Here is a 12899-nt window from a genome sequence, read left to right on the forward strand (position 1 = left end):
AAAGCCAAGGTGCACACACTGGGTGACTTCAGAAAGCACTGTGGCACTTTTTTAAAATGCAAAGGCGCCCGTTTCTCACATGCCAGGATCCCATGGAACTGGTTTATTGTGAATTGGAGTTTTGCTAAGCACAGTCCACTTCACTATGGGGTGTGGGACCATGTAGATAACTCTCCGTCCCCAGAGTCACAGAGAGACTTTCCTCTAAGAGATGGGGTAGCATAAACGCCAGCCCTGCCACAGTAATGTGAGAACCATACAAACATAATGTTGGAAGATCCAGGGCAGACTAATGGAAATACTTCCTCACACAGTGGAATTCGTTATCACAAGTTATAGGAATGGCCACCTACTTCAAAATGGGATTAGACAAGTTAATGGAAGGTATCAGTCACTGCCAATTGTTTGTGCTGCTTGTGTGGTGGATATAGTGGCATGCTTTAAACACCTATTTGTGCAGGATTATTCTGCACTTGTCCTGCATCCAGTGACTCTTCCTGGACTAGAGACCCATGTCTGCACCATTAGTTACATCAAAGTCAGTTCCAGAGGAAGATGGAACACAGCTTAGGGTACATATTGTATGTCTTCTTTTTTAAACATATTTTTATTTGATTTTACAAGTATAAAATTATAGAAATAACATATCAAATTTCTGGGTTCTGTTATTAAATTTTTTCTACTGTCTCTTTTTTATACTCCATTTAAAAAAAACCAAAATAAAATGTCATTCTCTCCACAATACCCAAGACATTACAAGTGCTATTGCAATCCTGCTAATGTTTACATCTGTTTACAGTGGTCTCCAAGATAAATTATAAACTTTTCCCATTCCTTGTCAAAGTTTTGGTCTTCTTGGTTCCTGAGCTTTTGGGTCAATTTTGCTATTTCGACATAGTCCAACAATTTGATTTGCCATTCTTCTCTGGTAGGGACTTTATCTTCTTTTCATCTCTGGGCTAATAGCATCTGTGCTGCTCATGTTGTACATCTTCAATACATTTTCTTGTTTAAGTTCCTATTACCAATAATAAACTGAAAGCAACTGAACTTGATTGAGAACACACTGGTTCAAGGAATTCAGAGTCTTATTGATTGAAGCAAAGGACAGAAAGAACCCCAGTAAATCATAAGTGAAACTATTACATAATATATGCAAATTAATTATGCATGCACTCTAAACACTATATAGAAATTATAAAATAATTAACAGCACATTCCAATTCCCCAAGTGTTAAGAAATTCAATGGTATTTTTATTTCCTTTGGATAAGAGATATATAAGCAGAGTGTGAGGGGAGGTTTTAATGAGTGTGTAGCCAATATACATGGCTAAGCAATCATGTAGTAGCCTGGTATTCACCCCTTATTTCAGTTCATTTCACTTCTTTTGTCAACACACTTTGTGGCAAGGAAAATGGGTTTACTTCCTTACTTATTTTATCAATACAACACAAATTCTACTACAATGATTTTCCTAAATCCACACAACCATTTAATCTCACTCATACTCTTTGCACCCTTAACTTAACAACAACACTGGTAACTGTGGGATATAGGCATGGTTGAAAGCCAGTCAGATAATAGCTACTACATCAAATATATTAATTTGTGGAATCCACTTGACTCCCTAGTATTCTCTAGAGCTTAGAGCACTGAAACAAGTGGGAAGACAGCTTGAATGCAATTGAACACTGGTGAAGGCTCATCATTTAGTTGACTGATACTTTGCTGACTCCATTGAATCTTCATCATGCCGTCTCACAAAGCTTTTCCAGGTAGTATGGGGCCTTTTACAGTCTAGCACGGAGGAGCTAGCAGAACTGACACTAGCTCGCTGCGATTTGTTTGTGAAGTATTTTGAGGATAAAAATCACTTGAATCTGCTGGAACCTTGACTCCACTGTTACAGCAGATGAATCTTAAGGGGTGTCCAGAGCAATGTCTAGTCCTGTTATGTTGGATGAGTTTCAGTTCGTAAGGCTTGAGGATACGTACAAGGTGCATGGATCTGTCACGGTGACCACTTGCACTCTAGACCCTTGCCTCTCTTGGCTGATAAAAGCTAGCAGGGAAGAGAAAGCTGGCTGGGTCAGGGAGGTGAAGTGGCAAGGCCATTCCTTAAAAAACCCTTTCTGAATTCAGAAAATCGAAGTAATTATCAGCAAGTTGCCAATCTCCCCTTCTTAGGCAAGGTTCTTGATTGGGTTCTGGACCAGATCCAGGTGCTCTTGGAAGAAACTGACTTTCTGTTCCTTCTCTTTTATCTTTCAGAGGCTTTCAATACCATCAACCATGTTAACCTTCTGAATTGGATGTTCAAGTTGGGGTGGATGGCACTGCTTTGAAATGATATATGATACATGTTTTTAAAAGTGTTATATGTAATGAAGCGTAACTATATTTAAAAATGCAAAATGCAATTTAATCAATTAATAGGCCCTATATATCTTTCAAATTTCAGACTGAAGGATCATCATAGAACATAGATCTTTTAATCCACATCCATAGGCTCAGCACACATGGTAGCCTCTTCTGTAGCATAAGAAGCCTGTCGGAAAGGACCAATTTCAGAGTCATACCAAGATTTATCCTTCTTTTCAATTACTGAGAGGATTGACGTCATCAAATAGCCAAATTCAATTATGCTGCGCTGCTTGGAGTTATTTCCATAAACGTAGCCAGCAGCATGCATTGCAACAAGTTGGCCATCTCTATCAAACACAGGGGAACCTGAAGACCCCCAGAAAAAAGATGTATCATAGGTGAGTACATCAGGGTTGTTGAAAACATCTGAGAAAACTCCTGGATTGAGCATATGGATGCAGCTCTTGGGATCATAACCACAGTTGGTGTTGCTGTGTTCTGCCTCATTACCCTGCTGCCAACGATCAAGAGATTCCTTCTGACGCATAAACACAGTGACAACAGAACAGGCATCCAGAGACTTTGTTTCTCCACCTGGGTGACCAATGATGTAAGTAAGCCCATCAAATGGTGGAGGGGAGCATAACTTCACCAAGCCTGCAGGAAGTCTACTTTTGTTTCCATTTTCCTTCAGTTTCAGGATGGCAAAATCAAGAACAACATCATATATTTCAAACCACTCCTCAAGTGAAAAAAAGTCTTCATCTTTAGGGTGGTCGCCTTCATAGGAGAATGTTACATGGGCTGCCTTGCTGATTTTGGATGCCCACTCCTTTTCTTCAATCCCTTCTCCAACAATCGATCTTACCACATGGTGGCAAGTTAGTATGTAGCTATTACACAACACAAAGCAAGTAGCTTCACCCTCCTTTCTGGAAATGCCCCACTTCATGTACCCAACTGACTGACTGAGAGTTGCCTGCTTCTTTAACATCTTAACCGTTATGGCATTGCTAATCTCCTTGCTATAGTTTGCTCTGCACACTTTGAGGACCTCCCTTTTATGCTTCTGTGCCTCCTTGGTTTTTGCAAAGAAGTTATCCATGATCTCCTTTTGATCCTTTAAGCCAGGATAGAAGCTTAGGAGATCAATTTTAAAATAATGACAGGTTTGGAGCTGCCTCCCATGAGGCACCTGGGGAATCTGTTGGCTATTTGCTCTGCCACCAGATTTAGCAGATTTCGTCATTTCCACGTAAAAGGTCTTGTCAGATAAATTGTTAACTGAATGAGTGTTAGCTATGGCCTTGCTACCCTCCATCAGTCTCCAGTCTTTTTCCTTTAGCTCAGGCGTGAAACGACCATCACTGCACAGGGCATCTTTTATGGTTTTTCCTTTTGGTGCACAGACACACAGCTTGCAGTATTCCTTAAGAAGTTGACTGCATCTAATCAACTTATTGTTTTGTGTCGGCTTGGGGTCAATGAAGAACAAAATACATTCCTCCTCCCTGTTTTCATGCTGGCGATACCCTAAGCCAGCAGAGTCCTCAAGTTGCTGAACCTTATAACATTTCATTACACAATGGGAGCCGTCCGGCATATACTTCAGAGGCATCCCCAGATTAATGCAACCCTCAATCCCCTTCTTCCCTATAAGGTAGATCTCTTTGCCCTTGTTTTTCTCCATATGGGTGCAAATATCTTTTGTTGCCTTGAGGGCAGAAAGCACACTGTCATGGAGACTGCCTTTCACCGTGTGATCCTTCCCATCACCAGCTAAATTCACAGTGAATTCTCGTTCTTCATCTGTTGATTTCTCACTGCTAGGAAGAGTTTTTCTTGTAGGATGATTCTTAGGAGTGGGTGCACTTGTAGATCCCACTCTTTTGACACTTGGGCTTGCCCCATTTTCGCACTGTAAAAAAAGGGGGAAGTCAACAAATAATATATTTTCTTTGTGGTTTTCTTTTTTAAAAAACAACATGCTTGCAGATGGTAACTGCTTACATGTAGACCAGGCATAGGCAAACTTGGCCCTCCAGTAGTTTTGGGACTACAACTCCCATCATCCCTAGCTAACAGAACCAGTGGTCAGGGATGATGGGAATTGTAGTCCCAAAACATCTAGAGGGCCGAGTTTGCCTATGCCTGATGTAGACCATAGCAGGAATACCAGTGAACACACACAAAGAGAAAAGTGGGGAGCTAGGCTGAGCCCTGAAGAATATAGGCGCAGCACTACTGCCAGGCGTGCTCCTGGCAGAATACGGAAACAACAAATATGGTGGCATGGCACCTTCTCTGACTTGATTCCTAATGAGTCACAGTAACTCTGTTGCATTTACTGCTACTCATGAGTAGCACCATGTTTCCTTTGTATCCACAGCCAGTTATGCTACAGTTCATCTGGCCCAGAGGCAACAAATGTTACTACATTCCTGGTCCACGCCAGCAAGCTTTCCATAAGTGACCAACAGAAAGGGGTCATGTATGGGGTTGCCATAGAGCAAGGCTCTCATGTCTTTGAAAACGTCTAGACAAACAATGCAAGTGGCGTAAACATATCAGCACAGGATTGTGGTGAGGAAAGCTATTCTTATTACTCTATTGTGATGCAGCTTTGAAAAGCAAAGGGGGTACTGTGAAAACAAATAGCATACCCTCCAACATTTCTTTGATGAAAATAGGGACAACCTATTTAACAACAACAACAACAACAAAAACAACAACATCTGGAGCTTACCACACACATTAAAACATTAAACATTTAAAAAACTTCCCTATAAAGGGCTGCCTTCTAAAGGTTGTATAGTTTCTTATCTCCTTGGCTCAGGGGCAGGGGCGCCGACTTATAAAAAATATTGGGGGGGCCCATACCGGGGTCCTGCCCCGGGAAGTTTTCTAAATTTTAGATGAAAATTAGTGAGTTTTAAAGTTTTTTTAAAGTATTTTAGAGTCATATGATCAACATTAGAACCCTGAAAACTCGACTCTCTATAACTCCACACTCCGGGAAACTCGACAAGCCTGAAACACTTTTTGGCTTTGAAAAAAGAAACAAAACAAAAACACGCACGGTATTTTCGTAAAAAGCTAATTTAATTTACAGTAACAATTATGCTTATAGACTATTACAGAGCAGTGAATATATAGCTCTGAAAAGACTGAAATGATATTTAAATAAATCCTAAACTATCATTAAAAGAATAAAACAAAATATTGCTGTCGCACAGTAATAGCACTTTGATTAATAAGTGAAATAGCTAATTTAAGGTTACTTTGAATAAGGCTGAGGGTTCATTAAATAAATATAATATCTTAAAGTTAATGCTTTAATACAGTTAATAAAGTTAATACAGTATGCCTAATACTGTATGTAAATACTGTTATACTGTATGTAAATAACGGGCTTTAATTGGGTCTTACACCCTAAAAATATTTAAGTATTTGAAAATAACTAATACAGTACTATAGTAATATAGAAATACAGTACTAAACTAGTACTAATATTTCAAAACTGAAAATTTAACATTCTGTATGTATTTAATTCTCTATTTTATAAAGATTTTTAATATCTGACAGTGAGTTTGGAGTAGCCCAATGCAAAAATCCTGAGGATCCATGTGGATCCATGCTTTGTAACCACGTTTTTGCACCACTGTGACCCTAGGCAACAGTGGGTGCGTGATTTTTTTGGTGCAAGATGTAGCCATGGACATGCTATGTGATCTGATGGTGAATTTGGGGTGACCCAATGCAAAAATCCTGAGGATCCATGTGGATCCGTGCTTTGTAACCACGTTTTTGCACCACTGTGACCCTAGGCAACAGTGGGTGCGTGATTTTTTTGGTGCAAGATGTAGCCATGGACATGCTATGTGTTCTGATGGTGAATTTGGGGTGACCCAATGCAAAAATCCTGAGGATCCATGTGGATCCGTGCTTTGTAACCACATTTTTGCACCACTGTAACCCTAGGCAACAGTGGGTGTGTGATTTTTTTGGTGCAAGATGTAGCCATGGACATGCTATGTGATCTGATGGTGAATTTGGGGTGACCCAATGCAAAAATCCTGAGGATCCATGTGGATCCGTGCTTTGTAACCATGTTTTTGCACCACTGTGACCCTAGGCAACAGTGGGTGCGTGATTTTTTTGGTGCAAGATGTAGCCATGGACATGCTATGTGATCTGATGGTGAATTTGGGGTGACCCAATGCAAAAATCCTGAGGATCCATGTGGATCCGTGCTTTGTAACCATGTTTTTGCACCACTGTGACCCTAGGCAACAGTGGGTGTGTGATTTTTTTGGTGCAAGATGTAGCCATGAACATGCTATGTGATCTGATGGTGAATTTGGGGTGACCCAATGCAAAAATCCTGAGGATCCATGTGGATCCATGCTTTGTCACCACGTTTTAAATGGGGAGGAAAGGAAAAACACAGAAGGGACAAGAAGCACAAGAGGGGTGTGCGGAGAAGCAGCTGGCTAAGAATGCAGGGGAGGAGTTTAACGGGGTGGGGGGAGGAAAGGAAGGCAAAAGTCCCCCCCCAAGCCAGCCCTCTCTCTCTCTCTCCCACCTGCATCCCTAGAGCACGGAGAGGAGGAGGTGGTGGGCTGGAGCCTGCACGCAGTGTGACTAGGAAAGAATTAGAAGGACTCGATCCTTTCCTTAACCCTCTGCTTGCCAGGAGGGCAGGGGATTCCCTGCTCTTTGTTGAGTTTGAGCAAACGCAGCAACTGAAGCGGGTGGGCAGTAAGACCCTGAGGCAGAATGCAGAAAAGCAGCAGCTTCTGCCTTCCCTCCGCCCGCCCGCCCGATCTTATTTTTGCCTGTGTGTTATAGAGCGAAATTTACGGTAATAATTTTCTTAAATTATTGGGGGGGCGGAGCCCCCCCAAACGAATTTTTGAGGGGGCTCGGGCCCCCTCAGGCCCCATGGAGTCGGCGCCTATGCTCAGGGGTCACATAACTCCATACCCTCCAGCATTTCTGATGAAAATAGGGACACCCTAAGGAAAAGTGGGACATTCCAGGAACAAATCAGAAACTGGGACAGCTTCTGTAAATCCAGGATTGTCCCTGGAAAATAGGGACGCTTGGGGGGGTCGTCTGAAATAGTTTGACAACCCGATTCCTCTGTGTTGCTTTCAACATTCATTTCATCATCAGTGCTGTCCAACAGGAGCCTTCACTACTTTTTTTTAATATATAGTTTCTCTGTGGTAACAAGACTCGTCAGACAAGGACTTTCCCCTCTCTGCTTGCACACAGTAGGAGGGAAACCTATGGCTAAGCTCTAGTTTAGGGATAGGGAATCTTAGGCCTAAGGATCAAATGAGCCCCCCCAAGCCCTTCTGTTTGGCCCTTACCAGGCTACATCCCCTCACCAGGCCTGCTTTGAAATCTTATTTTAGTATTTTTGCCTGGCTGGAATGAGGTCCAGCTCTGAGGGCCTTCTGGCAGTTCCCTCACTGCGAGAAGTGAAGTTACAGGGAACCAGGCAGAGGGCCTTTTCGGTGGTGGCGCCCGCCCTGTGGAATGCCCTCCCATCAGATGTCAAAGAAATAAACAACTATCTGACTTTTAGAAGATATCTGAAGGTAGCCCTGTTTAGGGAAGTTTTTAATGTTTGGTTGTGTTCATTTATATTCTGTTGGAAGCCACTCAGAGTGGCTGGGGCAACCCAGTCAGATGGGCAGAGTCCAATAAATAAATTATTACTATCATTATTATTAGTCAGTATTTTGGCTAATGCAACTGACCAAACTCCGGAGTACCAAGATTCAATACTAGAACCTTCCTTGGTTTCTAGCATTTAGCAATTTCCATTCATGCAGCAGTCAATAAAAAGGCTAACAGATCTTCATTTGATGGTCTCTGAGTGGGGATTATCTCTACCCTCAGCAGTGCCAGAGCAGGGGACATTACGAATGTTATTCCAGTCCAGGTTAGATTGATTTGCATCCTTGATTACTGACGTTTCTTGCTTGCCTCAATGGAGGATAGAGGGATGTGTGAGTTTGTGGAGCAACTAGCCAGCTATGCAAAGGTTAAACTTACATTTGATGTTCTGCCTACTTTGGGGCTCCAGACCTGCCTACCACCACCATGTAGCCTTTCAGCTGAACAATGTTCCCCTGCCCTTCCCCCGCCTTCAAAAGTAAAAGAAGCAGGTTCTGATCCGCCCTGGTTAGTACTGTTATGCTAGTTAGTGAGTCATGCAGGTGAAATGCATAGGGTGGGTGCTGACGTTTGCTTCCTAGTCCAGCAACCAGCAGCCACCGGCAATCACTCAAATGGACACAAGGAAGGGTAGGATGAAAAGGGCAGGGCAAAAAGAGAGCAATCTTGGGATATTAATACCCCAATTTATAGTAAGCATCTAACAGGCCCTGTGTGGTTTTGTTCCTCAGTGCAACGGTGTAGCTTTGCTTTAATCCCTGGACCCAACATAAAAGGGCTGGATGGAAGCGAGGTGATATTTCAATTGTGCACACAAAGGCTATTAAACAGAAGTAGACAGTGGCAGTATTTAACCAGCAATAATTTCTACAGACAGCAAATGCCGTATTTTCCCCTCTATAACACACAGATTTTTTTCTCCTAAAAAGTAAGGGGAAATGTCTGTGCGTGTTATTGAGCGAATGTGTGGTCCTTGGAGCTGACAGGCTCGAGTGAAGGCAAAAATCAGGCAAATATCAAATCGTCAGGAGAAGGGAAGCCTTGAAAAGAGGAAGCTACTGCTTTCCTGCATTCTGCCTCAGGGTCTTACTGGCCACCTGCTTCTGTTTCCTTACTGTGTTTGCTCAAACGGAACAAAGGACAGAGAAAACCCCTCCCCTCCAGGCAAGCAGAGGGGAAAGCAGAGCGTCCTTCCTTCCAATTCCTCTCTGTGCGTCTAGGGACTTGCAGGCAACATGCATGTGTGTGTGTGGGGAGAGAGAGAGAGAGAGAGAGAGAGAGAGAGAGAGAGAGAGAGAGAGAGCTGGCTGGCTTGGGTGGGTGGGGGGAACTTTTGCCTTCCTTTCCTCCCTCCGGTAAAACCCGTCTCCTGCATTCTTAGCCAGCTGCTTCTCCGCACACCCCTCCTTGTCCCTTCTATGTTTTTCCTTCCCTCCCCACTTAAAACGTGGTTCCAATCACGGATCCACATGGATCCTTGGGATCTTTGCATTGGGTCACCCCAAATTCACCATCAGATCACATAGCAATGATCTGATGCAAAAACAGGGCTGCAATGGTGCAAAAATGTGGTTACAAAGCATGGATCCACATGGATCCTCAGGATCTTTGCATTGGGCTACCCCAAATTCACAATCAGATCACATAGCAATGATCTGATGCAAAAACAGGGCTGCAATGGTGCAAAAATGTGGTTACAAAGCATGGATCCACATGGATCCTCAGGATCTTTGCATTGGGCTACCCCAAACTCACCGTCAAATCACATGTCTGTGGCCGCAGCATGAAGCACAAAAATGATACATCCACTGTTTCATTCAGAATTTTTTTTTTCTTGTTTTCCTCCTCCAAAAACAATGTGCATGTTATGGTCAGGTGCGTGTTATCGAGTGAAAAATACGGTAAAAATATTCAGTAACTACCCCTTATGTTCTTTGGAAGACTGAGGTAAGGTAATCCCTCTTCAGAATAAGGCTTACCTTCAGAAAATGCCGGATATCACTCTTTCTTTTAACGGAACTCTTCCTGATATGAGACTCCATGTTTACTCAAGCAGATACAGCTAAGGGGGGAAAGTTGTCAGATTCAGAGATCAGTGAATTGGCAGTTATTTGTTCTTTTAAACACTTTATTTAATTTTTTTAAATAAATGGATGATACATGCACCATAACAATGAACAACAGCTGCAACAGCAGCAACAAAAAAAGAACTGTTTGGGTCATACTGCTCAGATGTTTACCATATAATACAAACTTCCAGCGTGATCCAGAAACTACAACTAATCCAGAATGCGGCAGCTAGACTGGTGACTGTGAGTGGCCGCCGAGACCATATACGGTAACACCAGCCCTGAAAGACCAACATTGGCTCCCAGTACGTTTCTGAGCACAATTCAAAGTGTTGGTGCTGACCTTTAAAGCCCTAAACGGCCTCAGCCCAGTATACCTGAAGGAACGTCTCCACCCCCATCGTTCAGCCTGGACACTGAGTGCTCCAGCACTGGGGGGGGGGGGCGGAGAGCTGGCGGGGGTATGGCTGGCGTGTGAACAGGGGGCATGTTGCACATCCTGGGGGCGTGATGTGCTGCATGCGGGGGCGTGGCCCCCAGCACGGGGGAGGCAGTTGCAATGGCACCCCACTGGGATCGTGTTGTGGGGGGCAGTGCACTCCCCACCTCTTCCTCCGCCAGTGGTCCTGCTCCGAGGGCCTTCTGGCGGTTCCAGCACTGTGAGAAATGAGGCTACAGGGAACCAGGCAGAGGGCCTTCTTGGTAGTGGCCCCCAAAAAAATTAAAAGGAAAAGGACAACTGGATATACATTTCCGAAATATAGGATAAAAAACAAATAAAATAAAACCTACATACAACAACAGTGTTTTGTGTTATGTAGGCTCCTATGATGTAAGTAATGGGCCCTGCCTGCTAGCCTGCTCCCTAAAATATCCCTGCTTTGCTCGTTTCTATATATAGGGTGCCTACATTCTGCATACAGATAGGTAGCCGTGTTGGTCTGCCATAGTCAAAACAAAGTGTGCATGCACACGAAAGCTCATACCAAGAACTGACTTAGTTGGTCTTTAAGGTGCTACTGGAAGGAATCTTTTTTGTTTTTACATTCTGCACGTGCAAATGGCTTTAGATACCTATTAGGTCCATAAATTACCATATAGCATATATTCAACACAAAAAACAGCGATAATTTGTTGTTGACAAAGGACAGCTGGACATACAAAGGGCCCCATTACCTTCAGTAGCTCTTAGGACCTCATCAAACCTAAATCCGGCCCTCAGCGCAATCCAAGCAGATTCCTGGGATTTGGCCAGAAAGTGGGATGGGGGAGGGGTGCGACTCCAAGCCTCACTTGTAGCAGCAGGGAATTACCGGTACTTACCCGAGCTTCCCAGTCCACCCACCGCGCGCTGGCAAGGGGAGTGTAGGAGAGACCGCGCCTTTCACGTCAAAGGGATATCCCGGACCCACAAGGAGCGGGAAAGAAGCCGCCGGCGCCCTTTTTCTCCCCGTTTCAAATTTGGCGGCAAGAACTTCCAGGAAGTCGAAGAGGGGCGGGAGTTACTGGGGCATCGCAGGTTCCTACTGGATTACAGGGCGCGATCCGGTTCTATTCGAAACACGTCATTTGATTTCCCATAACCCGCCCAGTGCGTTTCGCTCAATGCGGCGAGGGGGGCGGGTTCGTACGATGCCAGAGGTTTCCAGCCAGGCTGGAATTTTACATAGTAACAGACGGCAGTGAGCCGAGGGGAAAAGATAAAACGCGGAATGCAAGGTAAGAAGACGCTGCGATGCCAAGAAAAGGGAAAGAGCGTCGTCATCCCGAAAAACGAATCAAAAAGTCCTCGTTTTACTATTTGCCTAAGCCCGCCTTGCCATAGGCAACCGTGCTAAATCGGGCGAGATTTGTCTAGGCTTGTAACGCAGCTAAATGGAAGGAGTGTTTGCCGTTAGCTCGTCGCCTTTCGCGAGTCGCAGCAGAAGAAGGGTCCGAGGAGATGAGCGATTCCCCCAAAGAACCTGCTTTTTGGATGTCATTGGATACCGCGCTCCAGATACTGGAGCTGTTGTAGCATCTGATCCCACCTCTAATTCTCTGTCCTACAAAAGCATAAGTCAAATATGAAGAAGAAAATCCAAGTGCTAATGGCAGGAAGATATTTCATGTATTGTTGAAGGAAACAAACCTGTGTGCCCTTATTTACAACGCTTATTTAATACTCTTATAGAACAGAATTAAGGAAAGAACAAGCTAACCACATTAAAATGACACCTTTCCTCCATGAACTTAGGACATTTGGTGACAGCCAACAAAGTCATGCCCAGAGTAGACCCATTGAAACCAATGGACCAGCTCTGTTACTAACATTAGATATCACCTGCTATACATAAAGTAGGAGAATCTTATCTTCACAAACCTGAGGGACAGTGGAAGCAGCAATGGATTTATTACTCAAACAATTCCCTAGAAAGCTGTTTTGTTGAATTTGAAACACGCAAGTTGCTTGCTTTTCACGACTTCTGCCTGTAGATGATGCTGTAAAACATCTATTCGCTGTTCTGCATTTGTTTTGTTTGCTTGTTCTCCTTTCTTTGCTATCCTGTAAATAAATCTGAAATTCAGACAAAAAAGTCTTTGTTCAGGGGCAGAGGAATTAAGAGAAATCAATTAAACCCTATCTTATTGATACTAGAAGTGGTGCAAAACCAGGACAGCTGTGCTTGAGAACATAACAAGAACCCTGCTGGGTCAAAGGACCTTCTAGTCCATCATCCTGTTCTGACAGTGGCCAACTAGTGGGAACCCAGAAGGAGGACTTGAGTATAAT

The 12899-nt window shown here is 43.6% G+C and overlaps 1 protein-coding gene across 3 annotated transcripts; it reads right to left on the minus strand.

The window, feature by feature from the left end:
• Positions 1-588: 588 nt before the first annotated feature.
• Positions 589-12666, minus strand: FAM111A (FAM111 trypsin like peptidase A). Of its 3 annotated transcripts, XM_083729273.1 has the most exons (4): positions 11801-12666; positions 11450-11631; positions 10037-10119; positions 589-4284 (listed from the first exon to the last, which is right to left on the minus strand). In XM_083729273.1, the coding sequence occupies exons 3-4, from the start codon at positions 10097-10099 to the stop codon at positions 2494-2496; spliced, it is 1854 nt and encodes a 617-aa protein (XP_083585399.1). In that variant the 5' UTR covers positions 10100-10119; positions 11450-11631; positions 11801-12666; the 3' UTR covers positions 589-2493. The 3 variants fall into 3 exon arrangements, with proteins under 3 accessions (XP_083585399.1, XP_083585401.1, XP_083585400.1); XM_083729275.1 differs by lacking the exon at positions 11801-12666 and having other exon boundaries at positions 11440-11608; XM_083729274.1 differs by lacking the exon at positions 11801-12666 and having other exon boundaries at positions 11303-11608.
• Between the last annotated feature and the right edge of the window lie 233 nt (positions 12667-12899).

This window comes from Podarcis gaigeae, assembly GCF_964106915.1.
Source record: "Podarcis gaigeae genome assembly, chromosome: 1".
Classification (NCBI taxonomy): Eukaryota; Metazoa; Chordata; class Lepidosauria; order Squamata; family Lacertidae; genus Podarcis; species Podarcis gaigeae.

Excerpts from the sequence above, each read along its gene's own strand:
- FAM111A (XM_083729273.1), bottom strand. The coding sequence starts at position 10,099 with ATGGAGTCTCATATCAGGAAGAGTTCCGTTAAAAGAAAGAGTGATATC. Across the intron at positions 4,285-10,036 it reads ATATCCGGCATTTTCTGAAG|TGCGAAAATGGGGCAAGCCC; the intron begins GTAAGCCTTATT and ends CTTTTTTTACAG.